Genomic DNA, 18,926 nt, shown 5'->3' on the forward strand with positions numbered 1-18,926 from the left:
CCATGCTGTCAGGAAGATGGTGGTTTTATGCACTGTAGCTAATTGATGTATATTTAACTCTTGCCATGTTTTACTAGTCTGGGACTTTGGCACAGAGAAATAAATAGGATATTTTTTTTAAGTAGTCCCCTTTTAAATATCCCAACTAATTCACAAAAGTTACAAGCTGCCAAGGAACATTTAAAGAGCTTTAAAGGAGAGACGTTAACTCTTAAGTTGATATTACAGCAGGCATCATGGGACTGTAGAGTTGATATTACAGCAGGCATCATGGGACTGTAGAGTTGATATTACAGCAGGCATCATGGGACTGTAGAGTTGATATTACAGCAAGACATCATGGGACTGTAGAGTTGATATTACAGCAGGACATCATGGGACTGTAGAGTTGATATTACAGCAGGCATCATGGGACTGTAGAGTTGATATTACAGCAGGCATCATGGGACTGTAGAGTTGATATTACAGCAGGCATCATGGGACTGTAGAGTTGATATTACAGCAGGCATCATGGGACTGTAGAGTTGATATTACAGCAGGCATCATGGGACTGTGGAGTTGATATTACAGCAGGCATCATGGGACTGTAGAGTTGATATTACAGCAGGCATCATGGGACTGTAGAGTTGATATTACAGCAGGCATCATGGGACTGTAGAGTTGATATTACAGCAGGCATCATGGGACTGTGGAGTTGATATTACAGCAGGCATCATGGGACTGTGGAGTTGATATTACAGCAGGCATCATGGGACTGTAGAGTTGATATTACAGCAGGCATCATGGGACTGTAGTGTTGATATTACAGCAGGGCATCATGGGACTGTAGAGTTGATATTACAGCAGGGCATCATGGGACTGTAGAGTTGATATTACAGCAGGGCATCATGGGACTGTGGAGTTGATATTACAGCAGGCATCATGGGACTGTAGAGTTGATATTACAGCAGGCATCATGGGACTGTGGAGTTGATATTACAGCAGGCATCATGGGACTGTGGAGTTGATATTACAGCAGGCATCATGGGACTGTAGAGTTGATATTACAGCAGGCATCATGGGACTGTAGAGTTGATATTACAGCAGGCATCATGGGACTGTAGAGTTGATATTACAGCAGGCATCATGGGACTGTAGAGTTGATATTACAGCAGGCATCATGGGACTGTGGAGTTGATATTACAGCAGGCATCATGGGACTGTAGAGTTGATATTACAGCAGGCATCATGGGACTGTAGAGTTGATATTACAGCAGGCATCATGGGACTGTAGAGTTGATATTACAGCAGGCATCATGGGACTGTGGAGTTGATATTACAGCAGGCATCATGGGACTGTAGAGTTGATATTACAGCAGGCATCATGGGACTGTAGAGTTGATATTACAGCAGGCATCATGGGACTGTAGAGTTGATATTACAACAGGCATCATGGGACTGTAGAGTTGATATTACAGCAGGCATCATGGGACTGTGGAGTTGATATTACAGCAGGCATCATGGGACTGTAGAGTTGATATTACAGCAGGCATCATGGGACTGTAGAGTTGATATTACAGCAGGCATCATGGGACTGTAGAGTTGATATTACAGCAGGCATCATGGGACTGTGGAGTTGATATTACAGCAGGCATCATGGGACTGTGGAGTTGATATTACAGCAGGCATCATGGGACTGTAGAGTTGATATTACAGCAGGCATCATTGGACTGTAGTGTTGATATTACAGCAGGGCATCATGGGACTGTAGAGTTGATATTACAGCAGGGCATCATGGGACTGTAGAGTTGATATTACAGCAGGGCATCATGGGACTGTGGAGTTGATATTACAGCAGGCATCATGGGACTGTAGAGTTGATATTACAGCAGGCATCATGGGACTGTGGAGTTGATATTACAGCAGGCATCATGGGACTGTGGAGTTGATATTACAGCAGGCATCATGGGACTGTAGAGTTGATATTACAGCAGGCATCATGGGACTGTAGAGTTGATATTACAGCAGGCATCATGGGACTGTAGAGTTGATATTACAGCAGGCATCATGGGACTGTAGAGTTGATATTACAGCAGGCATCATGGGACTGTGGAGTTGATATTACAGCAGGCATCATGGGACTGTAGAGTTGATATTACAGCAGGCATCATGGGACTGTAGAGTTGATATTACAGCAGGCATCATGGGACTGTAGAGTTGATATTACAGCAGGCATCATGGGACTGTGGAGTTGATATTACAGCAGGCATCATGGGACTGTAGAGTTGATATTACAGCAGGCATCATGGGACTGTAGAGTTGATATTACAGCAGGCATCATGGGACTGTAGAGTTGATATTACAGCAGGCATCATGGGACTGTAGAGTTGATATTACAGCAGGCATCATGGGACTGTAGAGTTGATATTACAGCAGGCATCATGGGACTGTAGAGTTGATATTACAGCAGGCATCATGGGACTGTAGAGTTGATATTACAGCAGGCATCATGGGACTGTAGAGTTGATATTACAGCAGGCATCATGGGACTGCAGATGTTTTTGAAACGCTACATTAATTTCACCAAAAATGCAATGCCTACCTTCATCAAAAAAAAAAGATTGATGAAAACAACACTCTTTCATGCTTAAATAACCACTGGTTACGGTATAGACCCCTCAAACTCAACCCTGGACCTTGAAGCCAGTTCCACTGTGTTTTGTTCATTATTGTTCTCTAATCAGGGGGACACCAGGTGGATGCAATTCATTATCAGATAGAACAGACAACCAGCAGGCTATGGACCTCGTAGTGTCAGTGTTGAATAGCCCTGGTATAGACAGTCAGGAGAACACCACCAGCAGGCTACGGACCTCGTAGTGTCAGTGTTGAATAGCCCTGGTAGAGACAGTCAGGAGAACACCACCAGCAGGCTACGGACCTCGTAGTGTCAGTGTTGAATAGCCCTGGTAGAGACAGTCAGGAGAACACCACCAGCAGGCTACGGACCTCGTAGTGTCAGTGTTGAATAGCCCTGGTAGAGACAGTCAGGAGAACACCACCAGCAGGCTACGGACCTCGTAGTGTCAGTGTTGAATAGCCCTGGTATAGACAGTCTGGAGAACATCACCAGCAGGCTACGGACCTCGTAGTGTCAGTGTTGAATAGCCCTGGTAGAGACAGTCAGGAGAACACCACCAGCAGGCTACGGACCTCGTAGTGTCAGTGTTGAATAGCCCTGGTAGAGACAGTCAGGAGAACACCACCAGTAGTCTACGGACCTTGTAGTGTCAGTGTTGAATAGCCCTGGTATAGACAGTCAGGAGAACACCACCAGCAGGCTACGGACCTCGTAGTGTCAATGTTGAATAGCCCTGGTATAGACAGTCAGGAAAACACCACCAGCAGGCTACGGACCTCGTAGTGTCAGTGTTGAATAGCCCTGGTATAGACAGTCAGGAGAACACCACCAGCAGGCTACGGACCTCGTAGTGTCAGTGTTGAATAGCCCTGGTATAGACAGTCAGGAGAACACCACCAGTAGGCTACGGACCTCGTAGTGTCAGTGTTGAATAGCCCTGGTATAGACAGTCAGGAGAACACCACCAGCAGGCTACGGACCTCGTAGTGTCAGTGTTGAATAGCCCTGGTATAGACAGTCAGGAGAACACCACCAGCAGGCCTCATAAGTTACTTACACACCAGTCAGTCCCACTCAGACTCAGTCTAATGAGCTAGTGGCGAATGATGATATCGTCTGTCCTCCACTTGTGTTATCCCTCTCTCAGTATGTCACCACTCACCAGAGGAGGCTTATCCATTAGTCAGATGACTGTCTGGCTGCCTGACTTGGCCCCTCCACAGTGGGGGACCCCTCTCCCTTTACTGGCCCCTCAGGTCCCCAAGCATTATGGCCCTTGATCAGCCCTCCTGTGGATCCTTGACTTTATCTCTGACATCAGCACAGCAGGGTGTTGTGTTCTGTCTCCCACTCCCTCGTCTAACACACACAGTCCTATCTACATCTCTCTGCCTGTCTATCTCCAGGCTGCACAGGGATGATAGATGATAGATGTGTCAATAAGAATGATTTTATAAGAGAGCAACAGATTAAAGCCCGGATGAGATGAGCCATAACATTGAATCAGTCCTATTACTCTGTAGTATGCCCTGTCTGTAGTTTTTAGTAGACGGTTTGATTGTGGGATTAGGAAACTGGTCATTGATTCTCGGTGGGTGGGTGTGTGTGGGTGGGTGAGTGGGTATGTGTATTTACATACTGGCACTTTTGGTATCATTAACTAGAAGAATTCACATTCGGCTCTAAGGACCATGAAATAAAAATAGAGATGTTTCCTTACTTTCCACAGGCAGTGGACTTGGACACTCTGAAGCAGTCATCCAGACTAGTGCACTACTGCGCCACCCCTCTGCTCTTTGACCGCGTGTTCAGGAAGCAGATCCAGGAAGAGCAGATTGTCCAAACTCAACATGTCAAGGTACAGAAACCATGGCTGCTTTCTCTTGGGACTTAACTCAACAAAGCTTTCTTAGTCTCCAACAAGCTTTCTCTGCCCTTAACCTTGTTCTGAACACCTCCAAAACAAAGGTAATGTGTTTTGGTAAGAAGAATGCCCCTGTCCCCACCGGTGTGATTACTACCTCTGAGGGTTTAGAGCTTTAGGTAGTCACTCCTTTCAAGTACTTGGGAGTATGGCTAGACGGTACATTGTCCTTCTCTCAGCACATACCAAAGCTGCAGCCCAAAGACTCAGTCATGGACGCTCTTACTGACAGTTGTGGCTGCTTCGCGTGATGTATTGTTGTCTCTACCTTCTTACCTTTGTGCTGTTGTCTGCATCCAATAATGTTTGTGCCATGTTGTGCTGCTGCCATGTTGTGTTGTTGTCATGATGTGTTACTATCATGTTGTGTTATGTTGCTGCCATGCTATGTTCTTGTCTTAGGCCTCTCTTTATGTAGTGTTGTGGTGTCTCTTGCCGTGATGTATGTGTTGTCCTATATTTTATTTTTAATCCCAGCCCCCGTCCCCGCAGGAGGCCTTTTGGAAGGACGTCATTGTAAATAAGAATTTGTTCTTAACTGACTTCCCTAGTTAAATAAAGGTTCAGTAAAATCAAAACAATTATAAAACTCAAACTTCTCAAATGGTTGTTCACTTCTCTCTTACTTAGAAAGATGCCCTTAGTTGCAAAATCTTGGAAAGCATCCCAAACTTCCCAAGTTTTTGAAAAATCCTGGAAGGAGAATTTCTGGAATCAGGATGGAACAATCAGCAATCTTCCAACAGTCTTTCACCCAGAACCTCTGAAAAGTTTTCGATAATTAGCCAATTTAGACAAAGGTAGTCACAGTCTGATGAAACACCCCAGTTCACCTCTCCACTCCCACTCTCCTCTCCCCTCATCCTCTCCAGAAGCGTCATCACTCCAGTGACTCCACGGCGACTGGCAGGGACCGTAGCTACAGCACAGACTCAGTTGACAAACTGCCTAACCGGCTGAGAGAGGGGCCCTGGTTGCAGGACATCTCTAACACCTTCCTCCAGCAGTATGTCCAGTACCTCCAGAGTATGGGCTTCATCCTGGTCCAGGTCCGGCCACAGTTCCCAGCGCGCAGGTATGTCTTACTGACAGTCCAGTGGTCCTCAACTCTCTAAACTATACTAGTAACCCATATTTCTACACCATACTAGTTCAAGTTTCAAGTTTATTTACCACGTGTAATGAATACATTGCAAATCTAACTCACCCGATCTCTCAACCCAAAAAAACACTATGAAAACACGATACAACTCAGGGCAAATGTCCTCTTTCTCTGAGTTTCCCTCCTAAGATCCTTTATGTGACTGTGAGCAGAACTATGAGCACTATTCATCCATTAGTCATCAGATGTGTTGTGATCCCCTCCAAGCCCCCAAAAACCACATCCCTCTGGTCATGCATGTGATATAACCACAGTAGACACTTGGCAGAAAAACACATGGACAGACGGACGGACGAATGGACAGATGAACAGACACACACAGTACACTCTCTGTTTTTTTTTCCATCCCTACTTAACCCCTAACCCTGCCTGTCTCTCTCTCTCCTCTCTCCCTGTAGCATCCCCAGGGCCAGGGCAGCCATGTTCAGCTCATTGTCGTCAGAGAGGCAGTCCTTCTCCTATAACACAACCAGGAGCGAGGACAGCCCTAAGGTAAGTAGTGCTGAGTGCTGAGGATATTCCCACACGTACACTGGCTAAAAGGCACACAGGGATATATTGACTCTGCCGCTCTCTTCCTCTCTCTCTGACAAACATACTCTCTCTCTAACGCTCACTCGATTCACACACACACACATATAAACACACACCGCTTCATCATCAACTCTTGAGGTAATGTTGTTTTTCTCCGCAGAGCACAGGGTCGGATATTACCGCGTACTACCACCAGAGGGCGCTGCCAGGGGGCATCGTATTGATGGAGCTTGCCTTTCAGGTGAATCTTTCTCTCTCGCTCTCTCTCTCTTTCAAAGGGGGTTTATTGGCATGGGGAAAATGTTGCCAAAGGAGTGAAATAAACACAAATAAACACATACACAAAACAACACAAACAAAAAAACTATACAAATTTAACTGTAAATATGGCACTCAAAAGGTAACATTTTAAGTGTTATATCAGCTATGTACAGTGTTTTATTTTTGGGGGGAGGGGGGGGTGTAGATCAGCTTTAATATTGCAGATAGATTATAGCTTCCAACAATGTAATTGTCTGCATCATTTCCAATCCCCCATATTTGTTTTTATATACTGTATATATATATATATACTACTGTTCAAAAGTTTGTGGTCAGAAATTTTTCGTCTCAAAGTCAACCGTGAAGAGGCGACTCCGGGATGCTGGCCTTCTAGGCAGAGTTGCATAGAAAAAGCCATATCTCAACTTGGCCAATAAAAATAAAATATTAAGATGGGCAAAAGAACACAGACACTGGACAGAGGAACTCTGCCTTGAAGGCCAGCATCCCGGAGTCGCCTCTTCACTGTTGACGTTGAGACTGGTGTTTTACGAGGACTTGTGAGGCGTCTGTTTCTCAAACTAGACACACTAATGTACTTGTCCTCTTGCTCAGTTGTGCACTGGGGCCTTTCACTCCTCTTTCTATTCTGGTTAGAGCCAAGTTGCGCTCTTCTGTGAAGGGAGTAGTACACAAAGTTGTACGAAATCTTCAGTTTCTTGGCAATTTCTCGCATGGAATAGCCTTCCTTTCTCAGAACAAGAATAGACTGACGAGTTTCAGAATAAAGTTCTTTATTTCTGGCCATTTAAAGCCTGTAAACGAACCCACAAATGCTGATGCTCCAGATACTCAACTAGTCTAAAAAGGCCAGTTTTACTGCTTCTTTAATAAGAACAACAGGTTTCATCTGTGCTAACATAATTGCAAAAGGGTTTTCTAGCCTTTTAAAATGATAAACTTTGATTAGCTAAGACAACATGCCATTGGTTGCTGATAATGGGCCTCTGTACACCTATGTAGATATTCCATAAAAAATCTGTTTCCAGCTACAATAGTAATTTACAACATTAACAATGTCTACACTGTATTGCTGATCATTTTATGTTATTTTAATTTACAAAAAATGTGCTTTTCTTTCAAAAACAAGGACATTTCTAAGTGACCCCAAACCTTTGAACGATAGTGTATATACACAGAACCAGTCAAAAGTTTGGATTCACCTACTCATTCCAGGGTTTTTCTTTATTTTTACTATTTTCTACATTGTAGAATAATAGTGAAGACATCAAAACTATGAAATAACATGGAATCATGTAGTAACCAAAAAAGTATTAAACAAATCAAATATATTTTAGATTCTTCAAAGTCTCCACCCTTTGCCTTGATGACAGCGTTGCACACTCTTGGCATTCTCTCAACCAGCTTCATGAGGTAGTCACCTGGAATGCATTTAAATTAACAGGTGTGCCTTGTTAAAAGTACATTTGTGGAATGTCTTTCCTTCATAATGCGTTTGAGGTAATCAGTTGTGTTGTGACAAGGTAGGGTTGGTACAGAAAAGATAGCCCTAACTGGTACAAGACCAAGCCCATATTATGGCAAGAACAGCTCAAATAAGCAAAGAGAAATGACAGTCCATCATTGCTTTAAGACATGAAGGTCAGTCAATCCTGAAAATTTCAAGACCTTTGAAAGTTTCTTCAAGTGCAGTCGCAAAAACCATCAAGCGCTATGATGAAACTAGCTGTCATGAGGACCGCCACAGGAAATGAAGACCCAGAGTTACCTCTGTTGCAGGATACGTTCATTAGTGTTAACTGCACGACCTCTGCAGCCCAAATAAAAACTTCTCAGAGTTCAAGTAACATACACATCTCAACATCAACTGTTCTGAGGAGACTGTGTGAATCAGGCCTTCATGGTTGAATTGCTGCAAAGACATCACTACTAAAGGACACCAATCAGAAGAAGAGACTTGCTTGGGCCAAGAAACACGAGCAATGTACATTAGAACGTTGAAAACCTGTCCTTTGTTCTGATGAGTCCTAATTGATGTTTGGATCCAAACGCTGTGTCTTTGTGAGACACAGGGTAGGTGAATGGATGATCTCTGCATGTGTGGTTCCCACCGTGAAGCATGGAGGAGGATTTGTGATGGTGTGGTTATGCTTTGCTGGTGACACTGTCAGTTATTTAGAATACAAGGCAGACTTAACCAGCATGGCTGCCACAGCATTCTTCAGCGATACACCATCCTATCTGGTTTGTGCTTATTGGGACTATCATTTGTTCTTCAACAGGACAATGTCCCAAAACACACATCCAGGCTGTGTTAGGGCAATCTGATGACCTGGCCTCCCCAATCACCTGACCTCAACCCATTTAGTTATTTCATTTTCAAATAACCGAAAGTGATAGGTTGTAAGGTTGTAATCTGAAGGGAAAAAGGCCATTCTTGAACATTGGGTGAGACATTCTTACATCTGAACTCGTTCTCCAGCTAATTAGTAAGTTTAACTTTTGTATGAGTGAAGCCTTTAGCCAGAGGTCTAATGCTTTAATATTTCATTTCATATTTCTGCTCCCCAAATTCATATTGATTATATAAATAGGTCCGTTTATTTTTTTCTGACTTGCCTTTCCGAATAAAATTGTATGTTTTTTGCTTATACAGTGCATTCAGAAAGTATTCAGACCCCTTCACTTTTTCCACATTTTGTTACGTTACAGCCTTATTCTAAAATGGATTAAATACATCCATATCAATCTTCACACAGTGCCCCATAAGGACAAAGAGAAAACAGGTTTTAAGCATTTTTATTTACATTAGTACTCAGACCCTCTGCTACAATAATCGGAATTGAGCTCAATTGCATCCTGTATCCATTGGTCATCCTTGAGATGTTTCTACAACTCGAATGAACATGATGTCTACATGTCTATATAAGGTCCCACAGTTGACCATGGATGTCAGAGCAAAAACGAAGCCATGAGGTTGAAGGAATTGTCCATAGAGCTCCGAGACAGTATTGTGTCAAGGCACAGATCTGGGGAAGGGTGCCCCAACATTTCTGAAGTGTTGAAGGTTCCCAAGAACACAGTGGCCTCCATCATTCTTAAATGGAAGAAGTTTGGAACCACCAAGACTCTTCCTAGAGCTGGCTGCCTGCCCGAACTGAGCAATCGGGGGGGGGGGGGGGGGGGGGGGGGGGGAGAAGGACCTTGGTCAGGGAGGTGACCAAGAATCCGATGGTCACTCTGACAGAACTCGGAGTTCCTCTGTGGAGATGGGAGAAACCTCCAGAAGGACAACCATCTCTGCAGTACTCCACCATTCAGGCCTTTTATGGTAAAGTGGCAAGCCGGAAGCCACTCCTCAGAAAAAGGCACATGACAGCCCGCCTGGGGTTTGCCAAAAGGCATGTTTTTCAGCGGAAGGGACTGTGAGACAAGTCAGGATCGAGGGGAAGATGAACGGAGCAAAGTACAGAGAGATCATTGATGAAAACCTGCTCCAGAGTGCTCAGGACCTCAGACTGGGGCGAAGCTTCACTTTCAATCAGGACAACGACCCTAAGCACAAATCCAAAACAACACAGGACTGGCTTTGGGACAAGTTTCTGAATGCCCTTGAGTGGCCCAGCCAGAGCCCGGACATGAAACCGATCGAACATTGAGAGGCCTGAAAATAGCTGTGCAGCGACGCTCCCTCTCCAACCGGACAGAGCTTGAGAGGTTCTGTAGAGAAGAATGGGAGAAACTCCCCAAATACAGGTGTGCCAAGCTTGTAGCGTCATACCCAAGAAGACTCAAGGCTGTAATCGCTGCCAAAGGTGGTTCAACCAAGTACTGAGTAAAGGGTCTGAATACCTATGTAAATGTGATATTTCAGTTGTATTTCTTTACACATTTGCAAACATTTCTAAAACCGTTTTTTTGCCTGGTCATTATCTGGTATTGTGTAGATTGATGAGGGGAAAATGATTTAATCAATTTTAGAATAAGGCTGTAACGTAACAAAATGTATAAAAAAATTAATGGGTCTGAATACTTTCCAAATGCACTGCTAGGCCATACACCAATTTGTAAACTGGGATATGACTAAAGAGATAATCAGGGTGATTTTTCAACAAAAAGACAGGTTTATTCCTTTCCATGTTAGCAAGATATCTAGTTTTGTGAACTTTCTATTAAAATGTATTTTAGTGAGATCATTTTCTTTCGGGATATGAACACCAGACCATTTTATTGCTAAACTACACTGTAATGTAAAAGTTGTTTTGTGATCCAATACATAATATAGTACACTTGTATTAATTTGGTTGTAACTCAGAGAAGTTAGAAAAAGTAACTAGATCCTCTGAGATTGTGGAGGGACCCAAATTGTGGATTTAAAAGAACATGAATCATCAGAGTACAATGACACCTTTGGTTTTAAGCCCTGGATTTACAGTGTTTTAGCAATGTGCAAATAGTTGTAGTACGAATAGCAGGAGAAGATACATAAACAGATAAATATTGGTGATATTTACAATGTTTGTCCTACCTGTGGTGTTGACGTTTACGCCGAGTTAGATAGAGTTATGTATGTCTTCTAGGGCAACGATGTCTGGATAGAATTTGTTCTCCTGCCTACTGGAACTTTTTAGGAACACTATTATTTTTGTCTTACTGTGATTCACTGTTACGCTCCAAGTCTGATAGAATCTGTGTAGAAGATCTAGGTCCTCCTTTGTTGGGGATAGAAGCACCAGATCATCAGCAAACAGTAGACATTTGAGTCCACTAGGGTGTGGCCGGGTGCTGCGCACGATTCTAGTGCCCTCGCCAATTCATTGATATTTATGGACTCAAGCTTTCATCCCTGTCACCCCACGGCCCTGGGGTCTCTCGCTTTCACTCTTTTTTACACCTCCAGCGCTCGCGGCACGCGCTCTCTCTCTACTGCTCTCTCTCCTGCTCTCTTGCTCTCTCGCACGCTCTCTCTTTCTCTTTTGCAGTGCATGCTGGGAGTTTTTTGGAGTTTGAGTGTTTGGTGTGGAGGGCTCTGTCCTAACTTTTTTTCAGGATTTTGTTTTGGTCTTTTATTTTCATTATTATTTTCTATGGTGGAGGGTTAATGCACTATTTGTTTTAGCGGTATCCACAGGTTTTTTCAAAGTTAGGGTGGAAGAGGACAGAGTTTGGGGTGTGGTGTGCGCGATGGCTTCTCAGCCTAGCGCGGAGGAGACGCTGTCGTTACGGCATGGATTCAGGTGTGTTCCTGAGAATGGAGTTAAGGTGAAGGATGTTATGCTCGCAGTCGGTGAACAGGTAGGAGCTGAATTTATACATTCCGCTTCAAGAATGAATAAAGCTGTCGCTGTGTTCATGAAATGAGCTAATTTCGTTGGTAGGCTAATTGCTAGTGGAATATTTTGTATGGGGTGTGTTTGTGCTCTTTCTACACTTTCGACAAGGGTGGTAGTTTCCTCCGTTTATTACGGTAGATCAAATCAGAAAGAGCTGAGTTGTTTGCTAGCGGTTTTCGTGTACTGTCGGCAGGTTTTCAGGCAGATGCCGTTAAGCACGTTGTTTTGTTCCGGAGGCAAGTATTTATGTTTCTGAATACCAATGAGCAACAGCTAATTGTGCATTTCAAAGTGAGGCATGGTGAGGATTTGCCAGCACAGATAGTGTACGGTGCTTTGAGTGTGAGGATTTGGGGCAGAAGAGCTTTGCGTGCCCACATAAAGGCCGTAGACAAGGTGAGGGTACAAGCTCCAGTGGGGGAAATCAAGGTCAACGTGCAGGGGGCAATGAGACGCAGACAGCAGGCGCTGGGCCAAGTCATGCCAGGGATGGTGGTGTAGATGAGGCTGGGCCTAGTCATCCCAGAGATGGTGGGGTAGCTGAGGCTTGGCCTTGTCATGCTATGGATGGTGGTGTAGATGAGGCTGGGCCTAGTCAGGCTAGAGATGGTGGTGTAGATGAGGCTGGGACTAGTCATGCTATGAGGGTTTAGTCACGTTATGCTAGTGGATGAGGAGAGTATAGTGTGTAAGAGACTAGGGGGGAGGAGGAGGGTGTCAAGCGGAAAAGGAAAAAGGGTGAGAAGAAAGGAGGTGGAAGGGGAGAGGCTGGTGTGGTCAAAGGCACCAAGGAACCTTTGCCTGGTGCTGGGGGGATGCCCTGACGAGAGAGGAAGGGCAGGTGGTTAGAATGGGAGAGTGCGATGAGGAGGAAAGTGAGTCTGAAGAAGAGGATGATGAGGAGGCCTCTCCGGACTCCTCTTCAATGGGTCCGGAGCTGACAGCCAGTCAAGCAGAGGGGTCAAAGTACACATTGAGGGAACTGACAAAGTTCCTGAATGAGACCAAGGGGAAAAAGTTAATCTTGAGGCTTTTTTTTCCTGATCCGAGAATGTTTGTAAGATCAGTACAACATGCTATGAAAAATGAGGGGCATGGTGTCCTCTCACCCAGGAAATGGTTTAGGTTGAGGAAGTTGGTCACAACAGTGCGTAAGGGTCTACCTTCAGACACTGTTTAGATGTATAGTTTCTTTATGGCACTGTGTTTTATTTAGCTTTGCTATTGGTCTCTTTCTTTGTTGGCTTTTCTCCAACTTCTTATGGAGACTCTTTGGTTAGGCTCACTTAATATAAATGGTGCCAGAGATGTGAGAAAGAGGAGTGTGTTGGGTGAATATGTAAAACAAAAAAAGTACAGGTGTTGTTTCTGCAGGAGACACATAGGAATGTGGTGAATAAAGTCGATTGGGGGCTCTGGTGGAAAGGCAAGGCAAGTGTGTTGAGCCATGGGTCTAATTTTAGTGCAGGGGTGGCAGTCCTTTTTGTACCGGGTCTGTCTGTAAAAATTTGCTCCTCAAAAGAGGTGTGTAGGCTGCTTGTTGTAAAAGCAGAAATTAACAACATGGGTTTTGTCTTTATAAATGTGTTTGCGCCTAACACGGGCAGAGAGAGGGGGCTTCTATTTGGGTGTCTTAGACAGGAACTCTCACAAATAGTGCCTGAGGAGATGCTGGTGGTCGACGGGGACTGGAACTGTACAATGGATTTTACGAAAGACAGGAATGGGGGAAAGCCTCATTCAGTGGGAGTGTTAAGGGACATCATTAATCAGTTTGACCTAGTGGATGTTTGGAAAACTCAAGAGCCCAACACAAGAGAGTATACATGGGTGAAGGTTTTTGGGGCTAGGGTGAGTACAGCTCGACTTGATCGTTTTTACCTGTCCAGGAATCGGAGCAATAGGCTGTTGGGAGCTACCTTTCTCCTGGTGGGGTTTTCGGATCATCACATAACCATGGCTTGGCTGTCTATTTCACCAGGCCCTCGGCAGGCATCCTACTGGAAGTTTAATGTAAAGCTCTTACAAGATGCAACTTTTTGCTCAGGTCTCCAGACTTTGTGGTGGGGGCAGCGAAGAGAGGAGTATGAGTCTCAGTCTATGGTGGGATGTGGGGAAAGTCCAAATTCTGCGTTTCTGTCAACAGTATACAGCTCTCTCATCCTCAGAGGCTAGGATGGTATTGGGGGAACTGGAGTGTAGTATTAGTGAGATGGAGGTAGAGATGGTGGGGCAAGGCAGTGTAGGCCTCCAGGCTAATTTAGCTGAATTACGTAGGGACCTGGGCAGTTTTTTCCAGTTTAAAGCAAAGTGTGCACTTGTAAGAGCTAGGTTCTCCATGCCGAAGGAGATGGATGCTCCCAGCTCCTCCTTCTTTGATTTGGAAAGACAGGCCAGTGAAGCCAAGGGTATGCATTGTCTATGGCTGTCTGATGGGCGGGTGACCTCTGTGGTGGGGGAGATGCGGGAGCAAACCGTGGAGTTTTATACTGAGTTGTATAGGGCAGAAATGTGTGATCCTATATGTGCGCAGATCTTGTTTGCAGAACTCCCTAAGCTCTCTCTGGCACAGCGGCATGAAAGGGACATTCCTCTGTTGTCCCATGAACTGGCAGAAGCCTTAACCCAGATGTCCCCCGGCCATGCACCGGGGGTCGATGGACTCCCAGCGGAGTTTTATAGAAAATTCTGGGGAATAATTGGACTGGACTTATTTTGTGTGTTGCGTGAATGCGTCAGGGTAGGAAAGTTGCCGATGAGCTGCCGTCGGGCAGCTCTGACTCTCCTGCCCAAAAAAGGGGACTTATGTGAACTTAAGAACTGGAGGCCTGTGGCATAGCTTTGTGCGGACTACAATATATTTGCCAAAATCTTATCCATCTGGACTCGATAGTACTAGAGGTCGACCGATTACTCGTAATTGCCGATTAATTAGAGCGGATTTCAAGTTTTCATAACAATCGGAAATTGGTATTTTTGGACACCGATTTGGCAGATTAAAAAAAAAATATATTATTATTTTATTTTTTTACACCTTTATTTAATATTTATTTAACTAGGCAAGTCAGTTAAGAACACATTCTTATTTTCAATGACGGCCTAGGAATGGTGGGTTAACTGCCTTGTTCAGTGGCAGAACGACAGATTTTTACCTTGCCAGCTCAGGGATTCAATCTTGCAACCTTACAGTTAGTTAACTATTCCTATGCTCTAACCACCTGCATCTCATTGCACTCCATGAGGAGCCTGCCTGTTACGCGAATGCAGTAAGCCAAGGTAAGTTGCTAGCTAGCATTAAACTGATCTTATAAAAAACAATCAATCAATCATAATCACTAGTTAACTACACATGGTTGATGATACTACTAGTTTATCTAGCATGTCCTGCGTTGCATATAATCGATGCGGTGCGTATTTGCGAAAAAAGGACTGTCCCTGCTCCAATGTGTACCTAAGCATAAACATCAGTGCCTTTCTTAAAATCGATACAGAAGTATATATTTTTAAACCTGCATATTAAGGTAAAAGAAATCCAGGTTAGCAGGCAATATTAACCAGGTGAAATTGTGTCACTTCTCTTGTGTTCATTGCACGCGGAGTCAGGGTATATGCAACAGTTTGGGCTGCCTAATTTGCCAGAATTTTAAGTAATTATGACATAACATTGAAGGTTGTGCAATGTAACAGGAATATTTAGACTTATGGATGCTACCTGTTAGAAAAAATACGGAACGGTTCCGTATTTCACTGAAAGAATAAATGTCTTGTTTTCGAGATGATAGTTTCCGGATTCGACCATATTAATGACCTAAGGCTTGTATTTCTGTGTGTTATTATGTTATAATTAAGTCTATGATTTGATAGAGCAGTCTGACTGAGCGATGGTAGGCACCAGCAGGCTCGTAAGCATTCATTCAAACAGCACTTTCGTGCGATTTGCCAGCAGCTCTTCAGCTCTTCAAGCATTGCGCTGTTTATGACTTCAAGCCCATCAACTCCCGAGATTAGGCTGGTGTAACCGATGTTAAATGGGGCCACAGTGTCTCCTGACCCCTCCTGTCTCAGTTTCCAGTATTTATGCTGCAGTAGTTTATGTGTCGGGGGGCTAGGGTCAGTTTGTTATATCTGGAGTACTTCTCCTGTCCTATCTGGTGTCCTGTCTGAATTTAAGTATGCCCTCTCTAATTCTCTTTCTCTCTTTCTTTCTCTCTCTCGCCCTAGGACCATGCCTCAGGACTACCTGACATGATGACTCCTTGCTGTCCCCAATCCACCTGGCCGTGCTGCTGCTCCAGTTTCAACTGTTCTGCCTGTGATTATTATTATTTGACCATGCTGGTCATTTATGAACATTTGAACATCTTGGCCATGTTCTGTTATAATCTCCACCCAGCACAGCCAGAAGAAGACTGGCCACCCTACATAGCCTGGTTCCTCTCTAGGTTTCTTCCTAGGTTTTGGCCTTTCTGGGGAGTTTTTCCTAGCCACCGTGCTTCTACACCTGCATTGCTTGCTGTTTGGGGTTTTAGGCTGGGTTTCTGTACAGCACTTTGAGATATCAGCTGACGTACGAAGGGCTATCTAAATAATTTTGATTTGATTTAAATGGCTAGCTAGCTAGCAGGGTGCACGCGCTAATAGCGTTTCAAACTGGACTTGGAGTAGTTATTCCCCTTTCGCTGCATGGGTAACGATGCCTCGAGGGTGGCTGTTGTCTATGTGTTCCTGGTTCGAGCCCAGGTAGGGGCGAGGAGAGGGACGGAAGCTATACTGTTACACTGCAATACTAAAGTGCCTATAAGAACATCCAATAGTCAAAGGTATATGAAATACAAATGGTATAGAGAGAAATAGTCCTATAATTCCTATAATAACAACAACCTAAAACTTCTTACCTGGTAATATTGAAGACTCATGTTAAAAGGAACCACCAGCTTTCATATGTTCTCATGTTCTGAGCAAGGAACTTAAACGTTAGCTTTCTTACATGGCACATATTGCACTTTTACTTTCTTCTCCAACACTTTGTTTTTGCATTATTTAAACCAAATTGAACATGTTTCATTATTTATTTGAGGCTAAATTGATTTTATTGATGTATTATATTAAGTTAAAATAAGTGTTCATTCAGTATTGTTGTAATTGTCATAATTACAAATAAATAAATAAAAATCGGCCGATTAATCGGTATCTGCCTTTTTTGATCCTACAATAATCGGTATCGGTATTGGCGTTGAAAAATCATAATCGGTCGACCTCTAGATAGTACATAAGGACCAAACGTATTGTGTACCGGAACGCTCAATCACGGACAACTTGTTCTTAATCAGGAACATGTTGGAATTGTCGAGAGGTTCTAATGTGAACTTTGGACTGGTCTCTTTAGATCAAGAGAAGGCTGTTGTGGACCATGAGTATCTGTTGAGTAATGAGTAATGTGATTTTTGGGTTTGGGGAAAAGTTTTTGACCTTTGTGAAGATCAGTATGCTAGTCTGTGTGAGACGCGGCATTCGACAAGGATGCCCTCTATTGGGGCAGTTATATACACTAGCCATTGATCTTTTTTGGGGCCTGCTCCGCAGAAGACTGGAGTGTGTTGGACAGGCAAGGGTATGGTGACAGGTGTCGTGTCTTTGGCTATGCTGGATTGAGTGATATGACATGCTATTCTATAAAATCCTTTCTCCGTAATTAACATTACCTGATTGAGCCAATCATATAAATGTAATTAACTAGAGAGTCGGGCACCACAAAATAATATTTATAGAGCTGTAATCTTCCGAATAAACTCTTAAAGACCTAGTAATATTTTACATCAATAGCAGTCAATATTAATCTTCACCTTAATTCAGTCTCGGTTATCTTCACAAACCCTGGCTAAGAAGTTGATTCAGCAATACATTAGATTTAATTATTTATTTACTAAATACCTAACTAATCACACAGAATTACATATACAAAGAATGACTCATACCTTGATTACAAATTACGTCATAAAGGAAAACGTCCCTAGCGGTCGGAACAGAAATGTGTTTGAGTGAAAGAGCAGGAAGACTGAGGAACAAAGGGTGAAGCTGTGCTATCGTAGATACAGTACCTTATGCATTCTAAATTACCACCCATTTGGAAAAGGAAAATGCAATAAATATTTACTCTGAGCTGTGCTTCGGTAGGTTGGTGGTAGATGGAAGGCCGTGTTGCCAAACCCAATTCTCACATTTTAGAAGCCAAAATCAGATTTTAGAAGCCAAATCACATTTCATCCCATCATGAATAATTTCATATTCAAAAATTTAAATTGAACAACAAATCCATGTGAATCCGATAACTCTGATGTGTAGACTTTCCACTGTAGAGTTTATGTCATCTTATCATTGATGAAAATGTCTCAGATGACAACCGAACTGACATCATATTCATTAAGTACCACTGCATATGTTCAATTGGTCGGATTACCAGAATATAGTTAATTTCCTCCCACCTTCTGATGTTCCCAGAATCTCTATGTTAACCAAGGGGTTTTCTAATGTCACATCAGTAGGGTAGAGATAGGAAAAAGGGGGGAAGAGGTATTTATGACTGTCATAAACCTACCCCCAGGCCAGCGTCATGACACAGGCACAGCAGTGTCAGCGTATGCAGATGACTTTTCTGTGATGAGCAGGATATGCAGGCGCTAGAGACTAGTCTGAAGGTGTACGAGGGAGCTTCATCAGCTAAGGTAAACTGGGGCAAGAGCAAAGCTCTGTCATGTGGGGCATGGGGGGATAGGGCTCCTCTGCTTCCAGGGGGTTTGCAGTGGGGTTGTGAAGGTCTTTAAATCTTGGGGGTGTACATGGGCTCGGAGAGGGTTGGGTCAGGAAGAACTGGGAGGGGCTGTCACAGGCAGTGGTGTCAGGACTGGCTCGCAGACCTGCAACGCAAGCTGGTGGACTTTTTCTGGTCGGGCCATCACTGGCTGAGGGTGGCAGTGTTGTCCATGACCGTCCACGAATGAGGACAGGGCCTGGTGGAACTGGAGAGCAGGGTGGCTTCTTTCTGACTAAACGCGGTGCAAAGACTGCTGTACC

At 43.9% G+C, this 18,926-nt stretch overlaps 1 protein-coding gene and 1 long non-coding RNA gene across 2 annotated transcripts in view; both read left to right on the forward strand.

Moving 5' to 3' along the window:
- Positions 1–18,926, forward strand: part of LOC118936475 (KICSTOR complex protein SZT2) — a 131,340-nt gene that overhangs the window by 91,217 nt on the left and 21,197 nt on the right. The window contains 5 exon segments of the mRNA XM_090236706.1: positions 4,350–4,478; positions 5,417–5,619; positions 6,105–6,198; positions 6,401–6,481; positions 18,521–18,577. Of these exon segments, the coding sequence (XP_090092832.1) occupies positions 4,350–4,478; positions 5,417–5,619; positions 6,105–6,198; positions 6,401–6,481; positions 18,521–18,577 (564 nt within the window).
- Positions 11,496–17,036, forward strand: LOC149983594 (uncharacterized). Its single transcript, XR_016496329.1, has 2 exons — positions 11,496–11,817; positions 16,077–17,036. It is a non-coding gene; the product is annotated as an uncharacterized LOC149983594 (long non-coding RNA).

This window comes from Oncorhynchus mykiss, chromosome 5 (genome assembly GCF_057628025.1).
Source record: "Oncorhynchus mykiss isolate SJ-2025 chromosome 5, ASM5762802v1, whole genome shotgun sequence".
Taxonomy (NCBI): Eukaryota; Metazoa; Chordata; class Actinopteri; order Salmoniformes; family Salmonidae; genus Oncorhynchus; species Oncorhynchus mykiss.